This window comes from Lathyrus oleraceus, chromosome 1 (assembly GCF_024323335.1).
Source record: "Lathyrus oleraceus cultivar Zhongwan6 chromosome 1, CAAS_Psat_ZW6_1.0, whole genome shotgun sequence".
In the NCBI taxonomy this organism is placed as follows: Eukaryota; Viridiplantae; Streptophyta; class Magnoliopsida; order Fabales; family Fabaceae; genus Lathyrus; species Lathyrus oleraceus.
This window is the reverse complement of record NC_066579.1, coordinates 17,816,440-17,840,684: the sequence shown is the minus strand read 5'-3', so window position 1 is coordinate 17,840,684 and position 24,245 is coordinate 17,816,440. Positions and strand designations below refer to the sequence as shown.

The following is a 24,245-nucleotide window of genomic DNA, read 5'->3' as shown; positions in this document are numbered from 1 at the left end:
ATGGTACAAAAAGTTTGTTTGGCCGTTTTGCTTTATGAACATTAAGTAAATATCATAAGGCAAGTAGAGGTAAGTTACTATATAATAAAATGTTTAATTGCAGTTTTGATGCTTTGAAGAACAAAAATGCAATTAAACATATAACAAAAAGTCAAATCGCAATTTAATTTGGTAATTATTTTTATAATTATATTAATTACATATTTTTTAGTCTAAATAATTCAATTATCAAAAATTCATCTCATTAAAATAAGAAAATGAGATGTCGTTGGTTCGAACCCGTACTCACGCAATTGAATGTTTTTATCATTCACTATATCAACTGAGCTGGATTAACCGAACAAATGAAATATATTTCTTAACTAATAAGAAATCTTGGATGCTAACTCAAAAATGCATAAATAGAAGCACATTAACAAACTTGCTTCCTTGAATACTCTTTGAGTCTACATTTCCTAAAACATGGACTCATTAGTATTCATCATTCTAGCACTATGTTCACTTTCTTCTCCACCATTTCTTGAATCAAGCATCATCCAAACTAGCTTTAGTGTTGATCTTATACATCGTGATTCACGAATATCACCTTTTCACAACCCCTCAACATCCCAACAAGATCTCATAAAAAAGGCAGCTTTTCGTTCACACTCTAGACTAAATAGATTCTCCCTTTCCTTATTATCAAATGAATCACCTGAATCAATTATTCTACCAAACAATGGTGATTATCTCATGAGAATTTTCATAGGTACACCACCTATTGAAAAGCTTGTTATTGCTGACACAGGTAGTGATCTTACTTGGATACAATGTTCCCCTTGTTTGAAGTGTTTCCCTCAAAACACTCCTTTTTATGATAGAACAAAATCCTCAACTTTCTCAAGTGTCCAATGTGACTCACAATCTTGCACATTGCTTCCTAAAGCACAACAACTTTGTGGAAAATCAAATGAATGTTTTTACTCATATCATTATGGTGATAGATCATTCTCTATTGGTGAATTAGGGTTTGATTCCATTAGTTTTGGTTCTTCTAATAGTACTCTCCAAGGTGCTAATAGTACTACTAATGTTAACATTACTTTTCCTAAGTCTATTTTTGGATGTGGATATTATAATATCTTCACATCTGATAGTAGTGGTAAATCATCAGGACTTGTTGGTCTAGGAGCCGGACCGTTGTCACTAGTTTCGCAACTAGGGGATTCCATCGGCCGAAAATTTTCATATTGTTTGGTTCCTTTCGCTTCTAACTCAACTAGTAAATTGAGATTTGGGAATGAAGCGGTTATAACAGATGAAGGAGTTGTGTCTACACCTCTCATAATCAAATCTTCTCAACCAACTTTTTACTACGTCAATCTTGAAGGCGTCATGGTTGGACAAAAAATATTTAAGACAGATCAAACTGAGGGTAACATAATCATTGATTCTGGGACAACATTGACGTATCTCGCACCACCTATATTTGATAGTTTTATAACTTCGGTGAAAGAAGCAATTGGTATCGAACAAGTGGAAGATATGTCATCTCCGTTTAACTATTGTTTTACATATCAACCTGATATAAATTTTCCTCATATTGGATTGCACTTTACTGGCGCCAATGTTACATTGAAGCCTAAGAACATGCTTTTGTTGTACCATAATGACTTGTTATGTTTGGCAGTGGTACCTTCGAATATCGAAGGAATTTCAATTCTTGGAAATGTGGCCCAAATTGATTTTCAAGTGGAGTATGATCTTGGAGGGAAAAAACTTTCTTTTGTTCCTAGTGATTGTGCTAAGAATTAATTAATTTATCGTTAATCCTTTTAATGTTATGTTTTTTTATCTTTTGATATAATAATTTTGTGCTTAATTGAATTTGTATTTAATTTTTAGTTACTAAAGTTATATAGTATCGATTTTGTCGATTCTATTTTGTTCACATTGTTTTGTGGATTCTCGTATAAAAAGAAAAGAGCGGATAAAATCTACCAGTCAAATGTGAAAATGCAAGAGGATGTGAGATCATACAAGTATTTGATTTATAAATGGAATGATGAAAAATATCCATGGAATGATGAAAAATATCCATGAGTCTCTCTAGAGTGAGGTGGGAATCTTGGGAAGATGAGGAATTACTCGATTTCTGGATAATTTCAAGAAAATCAGCCAAAGGATTTTGGGATTATTTATTTATTTATTTAAATTTGATGGAGTACAATAATAAACTTTCATTTAGTGTGTGTGTGTGTGTGTGTGTGTGTGTGTGTGAGAGAGAGAGAGAGAGAGAGAGAGAGTGAGAGAGAGAGAGAGAGAGAGAGATGGATGGATGAAGGGAGGGAGGGAAAGAATTTCTAACTAACTTTCTCAAAATACCAAATATGTTACAAATTCACTTTGCTTTGGTTTATATAGATTCATCCAAACTCAAACGCATATTAAATTCAAATTCAAATTTAAATGAAATTCAAAACTAAACTAACTTGAATTACATTCAACATCATCCCTTAATTCACACTTAAGTATAAAAATCAAAAACACCAATTTCATCCCTAAAATTGATGAAGTGTTCAGTTTTGATTTATTTGGTCAGCACATCTGCAAGTTGTTTCTGAGTGCTAACATGAACAACCTCAAGTACTCCATCTCGGACCTGATTGCACAGAAAATCGTACTTGGTATCAACGTGCTTGCTTCTTTCATGTAACACTGGATTCTGAGCAATACTTATGGCATATTTGTTGTCAACCATCAACTTGGCTGGTTGGCTCACTTTGAACTTCAGTTCCTACAGCAAATTCATCAGCCAAACAGTCTGGCACACTAACAAGGTACCATTTATATATTCAACTTCACAGGTTAACAATGAAACCACTAGTTACTTCTTGCAACACCGAGAAATAGGGGCTCCCAAATACATAAACGTGTATCATGTAGTTCTTTTTATGTCCAGTTTATCACAACATCAGTCAGAGTCTGAGTAACATATTAGCTCAGCAGCATCTGGCACTCCATATGGAAACAAAATTCCATGTTTTAGAGTCTCTTTCACATACCTCAGAATCCTGATTGTGGTCTGGTAATGTGACCACTTTGGCTTACTCATAAACCTAATCACAATTCCAATTGCATAACATATGTTATTGAAGGAGATTGGCGATCCAAAACGCAGCGGAAATTAAAATTTTCTCCTTTAGTGATCCTTACGAATGGGCATGATCAGTGATAGAATAGTTACCTCTTGTGACGATTGAAACCTTTGATGCAGATACGGAGCGATCACGAACGTTGAACGATGATAACGCCTCTACTCAGTCCACACGAACGGATTCCTTCAATCTCAGTGCTAGCTGCTACAAATGAAGGCTTTGAGAGAGAGAGAGAGAGAGAGAGAGAGAGAGAGAGAGAGAGAGAGAAAGAAAATGCAACCGCAATGAATGCTTCTGCACAAGGGTTCTATTTATAGAACCACTTGTGTGGGCTTTAAGCTAAAAAGCCCACTTAAGTGTATTTGGCCCATATCTTATAATATGCCAAATTCACTTAAGTGCATGGTACCTTACCATATTTCGTATTTTACTTAAGTACACCGCACCTTACGACGTTCTACAATTCACTTGAGTGCACCGTACCTTACGGTGTTCCTTAGTTACTCTATCTCTCATTAATTTGTCCTTTGTGTGTGACCCTGTAGGTTTTTGCGGCATTGGCAATTATATTAAATCACGTATTTAACATAATAAACAGTGAGCGGTATCTAGCAACACATCACTGCTACCCATGACACGAAAATGTCATGTGATCTGACAATTCCTTCTGTGGTAATACTTATGCGTATAATTACCCTTTTGCCCTTATGTCTATATTGAACACAAGGCATAGACCGTGTCATCCTTGTCCAGTTCAATATTGGGCTCATAGACATTTATCCTGTTACGCAGGATGGCCAAATTCCATCTAGGTCACTCATGTCCCTCAGCATGATTCGTGGAGTACCCATCAATTGTCTTTATGGTTATCCAGTTACGGATAACGTTTGATCAACAATAAAGCACTTGACTCTACATCTAGGGTCCATAGTGGTTTCAGGTCGAATGGTGGTATACACCATTATCACCATGAGAATAACTTATGACACTTTGCATAACTTTCTATATAGTATTCTCATAGCGGGTCAATCCAGTATAAATATTACTCTTAACATTCATACCTATGTTTAAGACTTGATAACTCCTTATCCATGATCCATGAGATGTGATCATCAATCTATATACATAATAGTCTTCATGATTTAATGTTATCCCACTTCACAATAAATCTCGACTACGGATACTTTAAGAATAGTGTCCTTATGTTTAATGTGATCTCATGATCAAGTCACACTTGATACATTAAACGGACTAGCTATTCTAGGGATTTTATTAAACAAACATAATAAAGAAAAATCCTTTTATTATTAATAAATAATTCGATACAAGTACCAAAAGTATTGGCCTCTAGGGATTACACCAACAGTTATACCTGGTATTACAAAGATATCTCAGACAACCAACCAATTGTTTGAAGGTTGTAGCATCTACATCCTCACCTTCTTCGTCAGAATTCAACTTATGATTTGTCTCACTAGGTGTGACTGCTGACTTACAATTCATTAGCTCAAATCTCTTTAGCATCTCAAGTTCATACTTTAGTTGGTGCACAATAATTCCCTTCTGATAATGCAAAATCTCCATCCCTAGAAAATATCCATATTTCTAAGGTCATTCATATCAAATTCATTCATCAGCACCTTCTTGAACTTATTTATCTCGGAAGTACAACTCCCTGTCAGAAGTATGCCATCCATATAAAGACACACCATAATCATATTGCCATCAGAAATATGTTGCACATACACGCCATATTCCATTTCATATTTCTTGAACCCCATATGCTTGAAAAATGAATCAATCTTCAGATTCCAAGCTCTTGAATCTTGTTTCAGCCCATACAAGGTTTTATGGAGGTCGTACATCATCCCTTATTTGTTCTCTTTCACAAATACAAGAGGTTGTAACACACAGACTTCTTCTTGCAATGGACCATTTAGAAAAGTTTACTTTACATATAAGTGTATCATAGGCCAATTACTATTTTCAATTATAGCAATAACCAACCTTATGGTTTCATGTCTGACTACAGGTGAAAACACATCAAAGTAGCCTAAACCATACTTTTTGTAGGAATCCTCTACCTACTAACCTTATTTTATGCTTGGCAACTGAACCATCTGACTTCAGCTTTATCTTGAAAACTCATATCACACTGATAACTTTCTTGTTCTAGGGAAGAACAATCAATTTCCATGTCTTGTTTCTTTCAATGGCCTAAAGCTCTTCCTTCATGGTGTTCACCTACATGTTCTTCTTGAGAGCCTCATTGATGCTGACAAGTTCAAATTCCACCATTATGGCACTTTGTGTGACTTCTCCTTCAGAATCAATCTCAGTATCTTGTAGTAATATAAAGTATGCAAGTCTCCTTGGTAACTATCTAAATATCTATAGCCTCTGGAAACCTTTAGAAGTAGGACCAACTTTAGAAGCCCCACCTTCAGAAGTTCCATATTTAGAGGTTGGACCATCTTCAGAAGCAGGACCACCTTTAGAGGTTAGATCACCTTCAGAGTCAAAGTTGTAACACCCCGATAATAATATGATAATTATTTAAATTAAGTTAATAATATATTTATTAATTTAATTAGATAATTGGATTATTATTATTATTATTATTATTATTATTATTATTTTTGGAATTATTGAATTATTATTATTATTTGAAATAATAATATAAATTGGAAAATATATAAGTGTGAAATAAGGAAAAAGAGTCTCATTTGGAAAAGAAAGTTTTCACGTGAAACAGAGAAGCGATTGAGAAAGTGGAGAAAGGGCAAAGAGGCAGAGCAAGAGGAAGAAGATTGGAGAAGAGAAAAGCTTGGAGATTAGAGATTTCCGGATTAACTCAGGTAAGGGGGGTTATCGTCGTTTAATGGGTATTATGGGTTAACATGTAATGGGTAGTGATAAGCCGTTGATTTGACCCTAATTGGATTATGAATGTTGAGAAATTGTGATGATTAGATGATGAGAAAACTGTAATTGAATCTGTATTTGGGTTAGTTGTGATTTTTCCGAACGTATAGCTTTTTACGGAATTGGAATCGGAGGTCCGGAAGTCCTCCAACGGTGGAAAATGCGGAGAATTCTGCATTCTGCCTTGTGTTAGCGCAGGAACAGCTTCTGTCTTGCGTTAACCGGTTAACCCAGGGTGTTAACCGGTTAACACTGTTATGTATTTTGAATAATTGTTGTTTTGTCTGCGTTAACCGGTTAACCCAGGGTGTTAACCGGTTAACACTGTTGTGAATGCTGAGATATGGCTGTTTGTGCTGCGTTAACCGGTTAACCCAGGGCGTTAACCGGTTAACACTGTTAAGTTTTGGGAAGGAAGCGTGTTTGTGCTGCGTTAACCGGTTAACCCAGGGCGTTAACCGGTTAACACTGTTGCGGAGTGGAAAATTGGTGTTTTAAATGTTGTGTACTTAATTGATGGTTGGCATATGTTGGCGGATGATGTAATAGGGATTATTTCCTGTTGTTTTGAGTAGTAAGGGTATTAGTAGAGTGTGCTAATACTGTGATTAATTATTTGACATGATATGGTGTTTGATATATGTGTTGATGATGTATGATGATATGCATAATGTTGTGAATGTATATATTATGCATGTATTTGTGAATGGACTGTTGTATGGCTTAGAGTGTGAGCATATGTCCATTGTGGATTGTTGTTGATGTTGCATTGCTAGATGATTAGCGTGCATAGCATAGCCCTTGGGGCTGTAGCTAATTCCCATGGTGAGGAATTAGTGAGTGAACCATTGTGAATTCGTTGTTGATGTTTGCATGCTAGGTGATTAGTGTGCATAGCATAGCCTTTGGGGCTGTAGCTAATTCCCATGGTGAGGAATTAGTGAGTGAGTCACTAGATCTCAAATGAGTGGGACTAGTGAGCTTAGTAGCCGTATCTGGATTTGATCGGTGAGCTTGAACTATATGTTCAAGAATAGTCGGTACCGCATGTGTGGAGTCTCATTTCATAATGTATGTATGGCGTATAATATGAATGGATGTATTCCAATATTATACGTGTGGTTGTGTTGACATTGAGTATGAGTATGAATTGTGTAGTATTGAGTATGATAATTGGGTTGATGTGCCGTTACTGAATGTGTGATATGATTAGGGTGATTAATGTGTTAAATTACTTAACATGACATGATATTTCATAATGCTTACTATATCGATTGAGGAACTCACCCTTACAACTATTTTTCAGGTAACGAGCAGTGATTGAGTAGAAGCTAGTGCTTGGAGTCTAGTGTAGTCTCCTTAGTGGGTCATGCTCTGATAGATGTAACATCGGGACGGGATGTTTTAAATGTTTTAATGTTGGTTGTGAACCATTTTACATGTAATGTGTTACATGTTTTACATGATTGATGAGATTTCTATCCGCTGTGTTTTATGCAAATGCTGATGTTTTGAATTAATAAAAGAGCATGACAGTTATAATTGGTGAATGGTGTGAATAATTGTGTGACACCCTTAACTGCATAATTACTCTGATTGATATATTGTTATTTTAATTAAATATTTGGGGTATTTTAGAAGGGTGTTACATTAGTGGTATCAGAGCATAGTCGGTCGAGTCGAGTCGTAATTATTCTGTTTCCCCTGTACGGGATAGGTGTTGTGTAACCCTATCAGTACTTATTATTTTAGCTTGTTAGGTTTTCAGAATAGAGATGGCTGGAAGAGGTAGAGACGATGCTGCGATTGCTGAGGCTCTGGGTATGCTAGCTGGAGTACTTGGAGGGAATCCGAATGTTGTCGGAATGGGAGCCGCTCGTCAACTGAGTGAGTTCCAGAAGAACAATCCTCCAATGTTCAAAGGAGCATACGATCCAGATGGCGCTCAGAAATGGTTGAAGGAGATCGAGAGGATCTTCCGAGTGACTGAGTGTGCCGATAACCAGAAGGTCAGGTTCGGTACGCATATGCTGTCAGAGGAGGCTGATGATTGGTGGGTTGCTACCCGCACTGAGTTGGAAACCGCTGGGAATGCTGAGATCACTTGGGCTGTGTTCAGAGAGAGATTCCTGAGGAAGTATTTTCCAGAGGATGTCAGAGGAAAGAAAGAGATAGAGTTCTTGGAATTGAAACAGGGTAACATGTCTGTTACTGAGTATGCTGCTAAGTTCACAGAGCTGTCAAAGTATTATACTCCCTATAATGAGGCTGCTGGAGAATTTTCGAAATGTGTGAAGTTTGAGAACGGGTTACGTCCCGAGATCAAGCAGGCTATTGGATACCAACGGATCAGAGTGTTTTCTGACTTGGTTGACTGTTGCAGGATTTTTGAACAAGATTCCAAAGCCAGAGCAGAGAGCTATCAGCAAAGGGTTGATAGGAAAGGCAAGAATCAGAATGATCGTGGAAAACCGCATGCAGCTGGCAAAGGTTTTCAGAAGCAGAGTGGGATGAAGAGGCCTAGTGGGGGAGACTCTAGCGCCCCTGCTAAGTGTTATAGATGTGGTCGGGCTGGACATCGTGTCCATGAGTGTACCAGTGCTGAGATGAAGTGTTTCAAGTGTGGCAAAGGTGGTCATTTGGCTGCAGAGTGCCGGTTGAAGACTGTAACTTGTTTCAACTGTGGAGAGGTGGGTCATATCAGTCCACAGTGTCCTAAGCCGAAGAAAGAGAATCAGTCAGGAGGCAAGGTCTTTGCCTTATCGGGTTCTGAGACTTCTGCAGATGATCGTTTGATCAGAGGTACGTGTTATATTAATGACTTTCCTCTTGTAGCTATTATCGACACAGGTGCTACTCATTCCTTTATATCTTTGGATTGTGCTGTGAAACTTAAGTTAGAGATATCTGAGATGCATGGTAGTATGGTGATTGATACTCCTGCGAAGGGTTCAGTGACTACTACTTCAGTTTGTTTAAATTGTCCTTTGAGTATTTTTGGTAGAGACTTTGGGATGGACCTTGTGTGTCTTCCATTAGTGCAGATTGATGTTATCTTAGGTATGAACTGGTTGGTGTTTAACCGGGTTTCTATCAACTGTTTTGATAAGACTGTGATCTTTCCTGAGATTGAGGAAGGAGAGAGTTTGGTTCTATCAGCGAGGCAGGTGACTGAGGCAGTAGCAGATGGGGCAGAGTTGTTTATGCTGTTAGCGACTTTAGAGGCTAAAGATAAACTGGTGATTGGCGATCTAGCCGTGGTGTGTGATTTTCCTGATGTGTTTCCTGAGGAAGTAAATGAATTGCCGCCAGAGCGTGAAGTTGAATTCTCGATTGATTTGGTACCTGGTACTAGACCGATATCGATGGCTCCGTACCGTATGTCTGCTGTTGAGTTAACTGAATTGAAGAGTCAGCTGGAAGATCTGTTGGATAAGAAATTTATTCGTCCGAGTGTGTCACCGTGGGGTGCACCAGTGTTATTGGTTAAGAAGAAAGAAGGTACTATGAGGTTGTGTGTGGACTACAGGCAACTGAATAAAGTGACGATCAAGAATCGGTATCCTTTGCCGAGGATTGATGATTTGATGGATCAATTGGTTGGTGCGAGTGTGTTCAGCAAGATAGATTTGAGATCTGGGTATCATCAGATACGTGTGAAAACTGAGGATATTCAGAAGACTGCTTTCAGAACAAGGTATGGACATTATGAGTATTCTGTAATGCCTTTTGGTGTGACTAATGCGCCTGGAGTATTTATGGAGTATATGAATAGGATCTTCCATCCGTACCTAGATAAGTTTGTTGTGGCGTTTATTGACGACATTTTGGTGTATTCGAAATCTGAAGAAGAGCATGCTGAGCATTTGAGAGTGGTTTTAGAAGTTCTACGAGAAAAGAAGTTATTTGCTAAACTATCCAAGTGTGAATTTTGGTTAGAGGAGGTTAGTTTTCTTGGTCATGTGATTTCAAGAGGTGGTGTTGCTGTTGATCCTTCTAAGATAGAAGCGGTATCTAAGTGGGAAGCTCCGAAGTCTGTTGCTGAGATTCGAAGTTTCCTTGGATTGGCTGGTTACTATAGGAAATTCATTGAGGGATTTTCTAAGTTGGCGTTACCGTTGACGATGTTGACTAGAAAGGGGCAAGCGTTTGTTTGGGACTCAAAATGTGAAGAAGGTTTCCAAGAGTTAAAGAGAAGGTTGACTACTGCTCCTATTCTGATATTACCGAGTTCGTCGGAATCATTTGAGGTTTACTGTGATGCTTCATTGTTGGGCTTGGGTGGTGTGTTGATGCAGAATAAGCAGGTTATAGCTTATGCTTCGAGACAACTGAGGGTTCATGAGAAGAACTATCCGACACACGATTTAGAGTTGGCGGCTGTGGTTTTTGTTCTGAAGTTGTGGAGGCATTACTTGTATGGGTCAAGATTTGAGGTTTTCAGTGACCATAAGAGTTTAAAGTATTTGTTTGATCAGAAAGAGCTGAATATGAGACAGAGGAGATGGTTAGAGTTTCTGAAGGATTATGACTTTGGTTTGAATTACCATCCGGGTAAAGCAAACGTAGTGGCTGATGCATTGAGTCGGAAATCATTGCATATGTCTATGTTAATGGTTAAGGAATTGGATTTAATTGAACAGTTTAGAGACTTGAGTTTGGTTTGTGAGAGTACTCACAATAGTGTTAAATTGGGAATGTTGAAGTTAACGAGTAGTATTCTGGATGAGATTAGAGAGGGTCAGAAATCCGATATGCTTTTGGTTGATAAGTTGACTTTAGTGAATCAAGGTCAAGGTGGTGAATTCAGAGTTGATGAGAATGGTGTTTTGAAATTTGGTAATCGGGTGTGTATTCCGGATGTTACCGAACTTAAGAAGAGTATTCTGGAGGAAGGACATCGTAGTGGCCTGAGTATTCATCCTGGAGCTACGAAGATGTATCATGATTTGAAAAAGTTATTTTGGTGGCCGGGAATGAAAAGAGAAATTGTGAGTTTTGTTTACTCTTGTTTGACTTGTCAGAAGTCAAAGATTGAGCATCAGAAGCCGTCTGGGCTAATGCAACCGTTGGCTATTCCAGAGTGGAAGTGGGATAGTATCAGTATGGATTTTGTTTCTGGGTTACCGAGAACAAGTAAGAATTTTGAAGCTATTTGGGTGATTGTTGACAGATTGACGAAATCGGCTCATTTCATACCGATCAGAATGGATTATCCGTTAGAGAGATTAGCTGAGTTGTATATTGAGAAAATTGTAAGTTTGCATGGTATTCCGTCGAGTATTGTTTCGGACAGAGATCCTAGATTTACATCGAAGTTCTGGGAAGGTTTGCAGAAGGCTTTGGGAACTAAGCTGAGATTGAGTTCTGCATATCATCCGCAGACTGATGGTCAGACTGAGAGGACGATTCAGTCACTAGAGGATCTTTTGAGGGCTTGTGTTTTGGAAAAGGGAGGTGCTTGGGATTGTTATTTACCTTTGATTGAGTTTACCTACAACAATAGTTTTCATTCGAGCATTGGTATGGCACCATTTGAAGCTTTGTATGGTAGGAGATGTCGGACACCTTTATGTTGGTATGAGTCCGGTGAGAGTGCTGTGGTTGGACCGGAGATTGTTCAACAGACTACGGAAAAGATTAAGATGATTCAGGAGAAGATGAGGATTGCTCAGAGTCGTCAAAAGAGTTATCATGACAAGCGGAGGAAGTCACTTGAGTTCCAAGAGGGAGATCATGTGTTTCTTCGTGTTACTCCGATAACTGGGGTTGGTCGAGCCTTGAAGTCGAAGAAGTTGACACCTCGATTTATTGGTCCTTATCAGATTTTGGAGAGGATAGGGGAGGTAGCCTATCGTATCGCTTTACCGCCGTCACTTGCAAATTTGCATGAGATTTTTCATGTGTCTCAGTTGAGGAGGTACATTCATGATCCGTCGCATGTAGTCCAAGTAGATGATGTACAGGTGAGAGATAACCTGACTGTTGAAACATCGCCTATGAGGATCGAGGATCGAGAGTTGAAGCAGTTGCGGGGTAAAGAGATTGCCTTGGTGAAGGTAGCTTGGGGAGGACCAGCAGGTGGCAATGTGACTTGGGAGCTGGAGAGTCAGATGAAGGAGTCTTATCCAGAGTTATTCGCTTGAGGTATGTTTTCGAGGACGAAAACTCTTTTAGTGGGGGAGAGTTGTAACACCCCGATAATAATATGATAATTATTTAAATTAAGTTAATAATATATTTATTAATTTAATTAGATAATTGGATTATTATTATTATTATTATTATTTTTGGAATTATTGAATTATTATTATTATTTGAAATAATAATATAAATTGGAAAATATATAAGTGTGAAATAAGGAAAAAGAGTCTCATTTGGAAAAGAAAGTTTTCACGTGAAACAGAGAAGCGATTGAGAAAGTGGAGAAAGGGCAAAGAGGCAGAGCAAGAGGAAGAAGATTGGAGAAGAGAAAAGCTTGGAGATTAGAGATTTCCGGATTAACTCAGGTAAGGGGGTTATCGTCGTTTAATGGGTATTATGGGTTAACATGTAATGGGTAGTGATAAGCCGTTGATTTGACCCTAATTGGATTATGAATGTTGAGAAATTGTGATGATTAGATGATGAGAAAACTGTAATTGAATCTGTATTTGGGTTAGTTGTGATTTTTCCGAACGTATAGCTTTTTACGGAATTGGAATCGGAGGTCCGGAAGTCCTCCAACGGTGGAAAATGCGGAGAATTCTGCATTCTGCCTTGTGTTAGCGCAGGAACAGCTTCTGTCTTGCGTTAACCGGTTAACCCAGGGTGTTAACCGGTTAACACTGTTATGTATTTTGAATAATTGCTGTTTTGTCTGCGTTAACCGGTTAACCCAGGGTGTTAACCGGTTAACACTGTTGTGAATGCTGAGATATGGCTGTTTGTGCTGCGTTAACCGGTTAACCCAGGGCGTTAACCGGTTAACACTGTTAAGTTTTGGGAAGGAAGCGTGTTTGTGCTGCGTTAACCGGTTAACCCAGGGCGTTAACCGGTTAACACTGTTGCGGAGTGGAAATTTGGTGTTTTAAATGTTGTGTACTTAATTGATGGTTGGCATATGTTGGCGGATGATGTAATAGGGATTATTTCCTGTTGTTTTGAGTAGTAAGGGTATTAGTAGAGTGTGCTAATACTGTGATTAATTATTTGACATGATATGGTGTTTGATATATGTGTTGATGATGTATGATGATATGCATAATGTTGTGAATGTATATATTATGCATGTATTTGTGAATGGACTGTTGTATGGCTTAGAGTGTGAGCATATGTCCATTGTGGATTGTTGTTGATGTTGCATTGCTAGATGATTAGCGTGCATAGCATAGCCCTTGGGGCTGTAGCTAATTCCCATGGTGAGGAATTAGTGAGTGAACCATTGTGAATTCGTTGTTGATGTTTGCATGCTAGGTGATTAGTGTGCATAGCATAGCCTTTGGGGCTGTAGCTAATTCCCATGGTGAGGAATTAGTGAGTGAGTCACTAGATCTCAAATGAGTGGGACTAGTGAGCTTAGTAGCCGTATCTGGATTTGATCGGTGAGCTTGAACTATATGTTCAAGAATAGTCGGTACCGCATGTGTGGAGTCTCATTTCATAATGTATGTATGGCGTATAATATGAATGGATGTATTCCAATATTATACGTGTGGTTGTGTTGACATTGAGTATGAGTATGAATTGTGTAGTATTGAGTATGATAATTGGGTTGATGTGCCGTTACTGAATGTGTGATATGATTAGGGTGATTAATGTGTTAAATTACTTAACATGACATGATATTTCATAATGCTTACTATATCGATTGAGGAACTCACCCTTACAACTATTTTTCAGGTAACGAGCAGTGATTGAGTAGAAGCTAGTGCTTGGAGTCTAGTGTAGTCTCCTTAGTGGGTCATGCTCTGATAGATGTAACATCGGGACGGGATGTTTTAAATGTTTTAATGTTGGTTGTGAACCATTTTACATGTAATGTGTTACATGTTTTACATGATTGATGAGATTTCTATCCGCTGTGTTTTATGCAAATGCTGATGTTTTGAATTAATAAAAGAGCATGACAGTTATAATTGGTGAATGGTGTGAATAATTGTGTGACACCCTTAACTGCATAATTACTCTGATTGATATATTGTTATTTTAATTAAATATTTGGGGTATTTTAGAAGGGTGTTACAAAAGTCATCTTCATAGCCAGACTCACCTTCAGAGTCAGAGTTATCTTCATATTCAGACTCTCCTTCAGAGTTAGAATCACCTTCAGAGGCAGAATCTCCTTCAGAGAAATAATCTCCTTCAGAGGCAGAATCAGACTTTAATGTTGATATTGCACTAGAGTTGGATTCAGACTTGCTCCAATCTCATGTTTCTGATTCTTTCACTATGACATCTCTGTTAACTTTAACTTTGTTGGTGACTGGATAATAGATCTTATAAGAACATGTATTATGGTAACCTATAAGCAACATAACTTCGCTTATGTCATCCAAATTTCCTTCTAGTAGCATATGGTATATGTTTGTAACATACTGAACCAAATACCTTGAAATGGCTGACACTTTTATTTCTTCCAGTCCATTTATCAATAGGAACTACTTCTTTTAACTTATTTGTTGGACATCCATTGAGCATATATACTGAAGTGGCAATTGCTTCACCCCACAATTACTTAGGCAGATTCTTCTCCTTCAGCATGCTCCTTGTCATGTCAAGCAGAGTTTTATTTCTCCTTTTAGAAAGACCATTATGTCGTGGAGTGTATGGAGCAGTCACCTTATGCTCAATACCACGTTCCTCACATAACTTCTTGAACTCTTTTTAGTTGAACTCACCTCCACCATCAGTTATGAGTATCTTTAAACTTTGTGCACTTTGGTTTTCAGCCTTCACTTTGAATTTCTAGAACTCAGTAAACACCTCATGTTTAAACTTAATGAGTGTTACCCATGTCATTCTTTTGAATTCATCAATAAATGCCACAATGTACTTGGTCCTTCTAAGGAAAGATACCTCAAATGGGCCACATACATCAGAATGCACTACACCCAATGCATGAGTTTCTCTTTGAGGCATTTGTGATGAGAATGGAAATCTTGGTTGCTTTCCCTTCATACTTATATCACATGATTTCTCTAGTGCCATAATCTTAGGAATTCCATGTACTAGATTCTTTGAACTCATATGCCCTAAGCTTCTGTAGTTCAGATATCCCAATCTCTTATACCACAACTCACTTTCCCCTTTAACACTTCTTTCACTAAGGCATTGAGTGTCTGTTACTGCAACGTTCACTTTGAATGTCTTGTTTCTTCCCAGTTCAGACTGCATAATCAACTTCTCATTACAGTCATACAACTTCAAGAGATTGTCCTTCATGGTTATTGAAAAACCTTTTTCAATCAGGTGACCTACACTCATTAGATTGTTATTCATGTCAGGAACAAACCATACATCCTTGATCAGTATAATTTTTTCATTGTTTAACTTAATTCTGAAATTTCCTATTTCTTTGGCATTAAGATACTCATCATTCACACATTTGATATTGGTCCTCTTACCAGAGTCAAAATCAACCAGCCATTGCTTGTTTCCAGTTAGGTGATTTGAGCATCCAATGTCCATATACCACCAATCTACTATTGATCCACCTACATTGTCAAATTCCACCAATAGCATAGGTTCATCATTAGAATCTTCTATGGATATGTTGATTTCTTCACCCTTGCTAACCTTGTTTGACCAACAATCAGCAGCAAAATGGTCAAACTTGTTGCAACTGTAGCACCAAACCTTTCTCTTATCAAACTTCTCCTTTCCCTTTTGAACATTCTGATGTTTCTTATCAGAATTGGAGAGTTCTGAATTCTAAACGCCACCATCATACTTCTTCTTGTTCTCTAACTATCCTTGCTTCTAGTTCTTCTTTCCAGAAGAAACTTTCAGAGTCTGAGATTTCAGGGCATTTAACTCTTGTTCAGAGATTCTTTCAGTCAGTCGCAACTCTTGTGCCTCTAAACTACTCTAAAGCTCTTCAATTCTCATGGTGTTGGTATCTTTAGAGTGTTTTATGCCTACAACTTTGTAATAAAATTGAGGAGTAAGTTATTTTAGTACCTTTTCAATGATTACTTATTCACATAATGTTTCTCCATAAGACTTCATCCCATTAGTGACCATCATCACTCTAGAAATGTAATCAGGTACCTTCTCATTATTCTTCATGTTGAGATTCTCATATTTGTTACATAGGGACTGAAGCTTAACCTTCTTCACTGATGTATCATCACCATAGCACCGTAACTGTGTATCCCATGTTGTATTTCCCATTGTTGAATCAATAATTTTCTCAAACACCTTTGTCTAAACACACTGATGGATATAGAACAATGTCTTGTATTCATTCTTCCTTGTTTCTTGTTGTGCAGTTCTTTGCGCTTCTTTTGCATTTTCTATAACCAACGTGTAACCGTCATTGACGAGATCAAGAACATCTTGAGCTCCAAATAACAGATGCATCTAAATTGACCACTGATTTCAGTTCTTTTCGTTGAATACTAGAAGATTAGTGTTCAACTTACCGTTTATGTTGTTCATCTTCGTTCTTGTGCAAATCACTTTGTTCTCAACAACACTTGTGTTTCCCAAACCCTGAGAATCAATATGCTTGATTCTCTCCGATTTTGAACTTCAATTCAACAAGAATTTCATAAACGAAATCAATCACACGTCTCACTACACTCGTGTTTCCCTATGAATCGAACTGAAGTTTTGAATACTAATTGTTGGAGTTCAACAATGAACCACCATTAACAATGAACAAGAATAAAGAAGATGAAGATGAAAGAATGAGGAGTGAGAGTGAGAGAGAGAGAGAGAGAGAGAGAGGGAGAGAATGTCTGACCAACTTTCTCAAAATACCAAATCTGTTACAAATTCACTTGGCTTGGGTTTATATAGATACACCAAAACTCAAATGCACATTAAATATAAATTAAATTAAATTAAATTAAAAACTAAACTAACTTGAATGTTGAATTACATTCAACAAAATCACTATTTTTTTTAAAGATAGAATATTTAAACAAAATACAAAGGAAAAAAACTTATGCATTTTCAATTAAAAAATATGATATATTTGAGAAAACCATGAGTAGTTATATTTAAAAAATTTATAAAAAAAACATAACGTTATTGTTGAGGTTGCCTATATCAAGATCGGGTGAGATTTTAGTATTTTGAAATTTCATGACTTGGTGATATTAGTTATTTTTTTATGAGAAAAAGTGAAAAAAGAGAGAAATTAAATAAGAGAGATAAAGAGAAAGACACAAAGTTACTAGACTTTGGCACTTCAAAGTCAATGAACCTCAACCCTATCAAAATCACATTGGGCTATAATTTAAAAAGACTTGAATTCCTCCCAAACAATGTTAGTACAAATCGGACAAGGTTGTTGGCCGCCGATTTTGTAACTCAGTACTAAAAACTCACCATTACGTTCTAAAAACCTAAAAGCTTTTGTCTAGTCGTTATAGCCACAAAGCTCCTACTTGTTATGTTCTTCTTTTCTTTTTCATGAAATCGGTTAAAGTTTTGTAGTGGGATTCAAAAAAAGATATGATGAGACCCACTCTATGTCACGAACTTGATAGCCATATTCATTGTAGCGAATTCAGTAGTGTAAGGTCTAGACATTGCAAAAAAAACTCATATTTATGGGTATCAGCCGAACTCGCCCTAAGTTTAACGAGTAAAACCCACTTTGATTGAATTATGGTATAGGTTTGAGTTTTTCTTGATTTCAAAATATAGGTGCATGACGGGTAATAAGGACAATGGTACCCAACTCTCCCCGAGATGAATTAGAATATTTAATTTTGATAATTTAGAATATTAATTATTGAATATTTTGGTTTGTAATTTATTTTTTAAAATAAATTTTTTAATATTTTTAATCTATTATTTCTAATATTTGTTAAAGAAGATATTACGAAGTTTCATGGAATGCGTTGGAAGTCCATCTTTATGACAACTTACTGATACATTTAGAATTATAGAAACAAAAAATCTTTAAGAAGTGGTTTCAACGTTCAGAAGCGTTCTTCCCAAACAAATCTTTTTCCCTCAGGGTCTTCATTTCCTTCTCCAGTTCTTGAAACTGATCATTCATCTCATACATCTTCTCATACATATCTGGACCCTCAGACGACTCAGAATGGTAGATATTCTCTTCAACACGAGGCATAACATGCACAACAGGAGGAATAGACATGACCGAGCGAGAAGTCGACATAGGAGCAACAGTAGGAGCATAACCTTCAGGCACATAATTTTAAGGCATTCCCCAAGGGAATCCGACAAGTATAGAGTATGCAGGCTGGTTAACTAGAGCCACAAACACAAGCGTTAAACTAATCTCGAAGATAACTGTTCGTTGTTGTGGAGTTGCAGGAATTTGAGCCGCTTGACTCTGAGTTGCGATGAGATTCCATAAGAGTAGTAAGTATAGAAACTTCTTCCTTGAGTTCATGGTTCTCTTGTTCCATCTAATCTATCTTGCGTTGACGATTAGCGTGAGTGTTGTAATGATGCGCCAACTTAACTAATACAAAGATGAAGATCATGACACACCTGGCTGAAGGGATGGAATGCAAGAAACCTCCGATGCAAATGATGCATGAATTTAATATTTTGGATTTTATCATTTTCAAGGAACATACAAGGTCTTATTTGCAAATATTTCAACAATAATAATCAATAATAACAATTTGAATTGACCATAAAAATCTCATTTTCAATCATAATATTTGGAAGGATTATACTGAGTACAATTTCAGAAACCATAATACAAATACAAGAGAAAAGGAAAATATCATCCTAAAAATCCCTAGAAACTGCATCAGATGAACTGGCTATAGGCATGTACTTCCTTCGAATGTGTTTGATCTTTGACTCGTAGGTGGTTTTCATATGAGCTTTCTCGGTGACGAGCTGATCAACGATCTTCTTCCAAGCACCGAAAGACTGAAGGATACTAGAGGAAAATAAATCCTCTCTCTCTCTCTCTCTCTCTCTCTCTCTCTCTCTCTCTCTCTCTCTCTCTCTCTCTCTCTCTCTCTCTCTCTCTCTCTCTCTCTCTCTCTCTCTCTCTCTCTCTCTCTCTCTCTCTCTCTCTCTCTCTCTCTCTCTCTCTCTCTCTCTCTCTCTATATATATATATATATATATATATATATATATATATATATATATATATATATATATATATATATATATATATATATATATATATTATATATATATATATATATATATATATATATATATATATATATATATATATATATCTTCTCTCTCTCTCTCTCTCTCTATATATATATATATATATATATATATATATATATATATATATATATATATATATATATATATATATATATATATATATATATATATCTTCTCTCTCTCTCTCTCTCTCTTAATTGGATGATCTTCGAGGATCTCAATAAGTACATCCTTGTCTTTCATTTTAAGTTGCAACTCCACATGCTTTCGATTCAAGGCATGGAACCGTTCTTCCCAAAGGTTTTTCTCTTGTTTCATCTTAGCTAGTGCGTCTTCCAACTCCTCTACGTCTTGGTTATAGAGAGTTGATGACTCGACCATAACCATAGACATAGGTCTCTCACAGGAATACGACATCTTAAGCTCCAAATATCTCTTCTTCACCCAACTAGTGTAAGGTTCCAAAGCTACACAATTTCAAAGTCCAAGCTCGACTATTCCCTTCCTATGAACATTATGCCAAGCACGCACCATCTCACCCTTCAAGTTTTGGGGATCTTTACCCTCTTGATAGAACATACCTTATAACTGGACGTTATTAGGTTTATCCTTCAAGGGGAACCCAAGTTGACGACGAGTCAAAGCAGGGTTGTAGTTAATTCCTCCTTGTGTACCAATGAGAGGCATATTAGAGAATAAACCATAACTATAAATAATCTCCAAGCCATCACATGTAGAATCATACCAAATAATATCATCATTAGTGAGAGACATAAGTCTCTGAGACCACCATAGACATTGCTTGTTCTCTAAGAAAGCTGTTGGCTGAGGCATGTGCGAAATAAACCACTTGTACAAAAGAGGAATGCAACACACAATGGTTCCACTACCCTTAGAATTCCTTAAATGTAGAGAGAAATATGTGCCACCCAATAGAGTCGAAACATGATTCCCAATCAAGAAGATTCTAATGGCATTAACATTGACAAAGTTATCAATATTAGGGAACAATACTAGACCATAGATAAGCAATACGAAGATAGCCTTGAATGTGTCCATACTACCAGCTTGAGCAAAAGTGGTAGCTCTCCCAATCAGAAACTCAGAAGTCAGACCTCGGATACCTCATTTCTTCGTCATATTTGCATCAATCTCAGACTTCTTCAAATGAAGAGCATCAGCTATGACTTGAGATTTCGGAATATCCTCTAATCCACTAAAAGGCACCTTGTCAGATACTGGTATACCCAAGAGATATGCATACTCTTCCAACATAGGCATATGTTGATAATTGGAAAAGGTGAAGCACCGGTAGAAAGGATCATAAAACTAAGCCAACACACTCAAGAGTCCTTCAACAACCTCGGTAGACAACACAGACAGAAGTTTCCCATGATGTTCTTTGAAATCCACGGGATCAACTACAAAGGATGCTAGCTTCCTTAAATCTTTCAAATCTGGACATTTGAAATTGTATTTCTTAGTGTTCCTTCGTCCAGAATCCATGGTCTGAAAATATTTGCAAACACGACCTTAGTTCCTTGAAATTTATGTTTGTGATGAATGATATGATGTGCATGTATACATGAATGCAACAATCACACATAAGGGATCATACACAAGGCAAACACAAACAAATGTCAATGGATGGATCAAGTCATCATCAAGATCAATCATCCATTTTGGTGGATTAGAGTTTTCACCCTATCAACACCCAAGATCCACTGATATTGATGGTAACTGATCGGATCAACCAAGAATTAAAGGGTTTGTTGTGAGTCACGAGCATGAAGTCGGGTTAAGAACCATCCCAAAGGAGTGTACTAAGGATAAAAACCTATAGAGCATGTTCTAAAAAAAATTCTCAGAGTCATGATCCCATCTATCAGATATTATAGGTTTGGATAACTGACTCATCAACCCATAGTATTCTCAAGAGAAACTCGTCTGAGTGTAGTATCGTGTAACAAGTGTTATCAAGTCTACACTTGAACAGTCATCGCACTACGTCCTAAATACGCTAAGTTGTGTTAAATGTTCTATGATCATCAGCTTCTCGGACTCCCAGATCGGAGAAAGTAATGCATATCCACGACTTACTCGTGTGACATCAGTAACTCCAAATGGGTCTCCACCGAGTGGGGGATATCAATTCAACTCTTTCAGGAATAACTCCATCAAAGCCAACATGACTATATCCACCATCCTATCTTAGATTGCACTAAAGTTAGGGTATATAACTTATCTCACCACACAGAGATCACCAAGCACAACAGACAGAGAATATCACACAATACAATATATACAAACATACAAATATCAATAATCAACAAATATAATACACATAAAAAAGTATGCTTAATTCATGACCATTGAGCTATTGGTTAACTCAACATCAATAAAACCAGAGTCGCCACCGCACTTTTATTTTTTCCAAAGGAAAAGGGAAAAAGTACGAACAAAACCAAAAAATAAGAAGTTTTCAAATTAAAACTAATAAAATGTCAGAGATCACAAGTAAGGGGGTTGGTTACACAGAGGGAAGGTATTAGCATCAAAAGTGTCTAGAGAGCCCTTTTTATGTGTAAGTTTTTTGGTTGAAAAAATGTTTGCTTTTAAAAATAGAATGAGGAGATGAGAAAAGAATTCATTATTTACATTTTGTGTTTGGTAAGACTTTTGGTCTTATACTTACATACCAACATAAATGAGGGATCAAAACCTCATAGTTCATGGTAAAAATTTCAAAGATGGGTGAATTGATTTTAACAAAAGGTTAAAGATCTTTTGTTATCAATGAGAGAATACTCAACCAAACATCCACCGATAATGAGGGCTTTACAACATTTAAGAGGAAGGGCTCCAACTTGGGTTAAATCAACAAGTATGCCACTAACCCCTAATAAATAGAAAGACTTATGTTCAACATATCATAGAATGAGAGAATTATATCTCAACCAAAGATAACTATCTAAATGCTTTCTTTTTGAAAAGGTTAAAAGGAAAAGGCACAAAGTGGCCAAAATGATTAGATGAGGTTATTAGTTCTTTTTGGTTCTTTTGGAGTCTTTTTGAAAATAAAGTCAATATGATTAAGTCTTTTTACATGTTTGATTAAGAAAATATTTTGAAAATCAATGGCATAAGGCCTTATTATTGAAGGGTAGTTTGATATTTTAATATTTAAAAATCATGCAATATATGCATGAGAGGGAAGCAACCAAGACTGCCATTTGCATCTTAAATGCCTCCATGAGCAATGCATGCTCTAGGTGTGGTGCATTCCGATGTGTGTGGATCACTTTCAGAACCTTCACTTGGAGGTAATAAATATTTTGTGTCATTTGTTGATGACTTCAAAAGAATGACATGGTCATCCCTCATAAAGTTCAAACACAGGGTGTTTGCTGAATTTAAGAAATTCATAATCAAGGCTGAGAATCAGAGTGGTCAGAAGCTGAAAATTATCAGAACTGATGGTGGAGGTGAGTATAACTCTACAGAGTTCAGAAAGTTCTGTGAGGAGAATGGAATTGAGCATGAGGTGACTGCTTCATACACTCCTCAACATAATCGTCTTGCTGAAAGAAGAAATCGAAATTTTCTTAATATGACAAGGAGCATGCTGAAGGGGAAGAAGCTATCTCACACCTTATGGGGAGAAGTTGTTGCCACTGCAACATATGTGCTCAATAGGTGTCCAACCAAGAAGCTGAAGGAAAATGTTCCTTAAGAAAAGTAGATTGGAGATAAGCAAAGTGTGGGTCATCTGGAGGTGTTTGGTTATGTTTGTTACAAACATGTTTCAGATGCTAAGAGAAGAAAGTTGAATGATAGAAGTAGTGTTATGTTGCTTGTAGGATACCACATTACAGGTTCTTATAAGCTCTATTGTCTTGTCACTAACAAGGTTGAATTCAGTAGAGATGTCATTATGAAGGAATCATAAACGTGAGATTGGAGTAAATCTCAATCCAACTCTGGTATAGAGTTAACCTCCGAAGATACTTTAGAATCTAAAGATTCTGAATATGAGTCAGAATCAGAAAATAATTCTGAAGGTAACTTTGAAGGTGAGTCTGACTCTGAAGGCGAGACTGACTCTGAAGGTGAATCTGATTATGATCCAGTTCATGATGGCCATTTAGACTCTGGTGGAGATTCAGACTCTGGAAATATTCCAGACTCAGAAGATGGTACTTCTGGGGTTTCAACATCTGATGTTGTTCTAGCGTTCGAAGAATATTTTGAACAAGTTTAGAGGCTATAAAGAATCAGACAAATTCCAAGAAGGTTTGTAGAGTTTAACATGCTGTAAGATACTGAAGTAGACTATGAAGGAGAAGTCATTCAGTGTGCCATGTTAGTAGACTCTGAACCAGGAGAAGTGAATAAGCGCTCAAGAAAAAAGTGTGGCTAAAGACCATGAAAGAAGAACTTGAGGCTATCAAAAGAAACAAGACTTGGAAGTTGACTGAACTTCCAAAGAACAAGAAAGCCATCAGCATCACATGGATTTTCAAGGTGAAACTAAAGCTAGATGGATCAATTGGGAAACACAAAGCAAGATTAGTAGCAATAGGTTTCCTACAGAAACCTGGGTTAGATTACTTTGAAGTGTTTGCTCCTGTAGTGAGACATGAGACAATCAGACTGGTGATTACGATAACTGCTAACATGAATTATCTCTGATGCATTTAGATGTGAAATTTGCTTGTTTGAATGGTCCATTACAAGAAGAGGTATACGTGTCACAATCTCGTGGATTTATGAAAAAGAATGGCGTATAGATTCCATAAAAAAGAGATATTTAAAATTAAAAATGAGCTATAAGGTTTTCATTTTCATTTAC

The 24,245-nt window shown here is 36.9% G+C and overlaps 1 protein-coding gene across 1 annotated transcript; it reads left to right on the top strand.

Moving 5' to 3' along the window:
* Window positions 1–462: 462 nt before the first annotated feature.
* On the top strand, window positions 463–1,794 carry LOC127115359 (aspartic proteinase CDR1). Its single transcript, XM_051046925.1, has one exon. The coding sequence runs from the start codon at window positions 463–465 to the stop codon at window positions 1,792–1,794; it is 1,332 nt and encodes a 443-aa protein (XP_050902882.1).
* The last annotated feature ends 22,451 nt before the right edge of the window (window positions 1,795–24,245 follow it).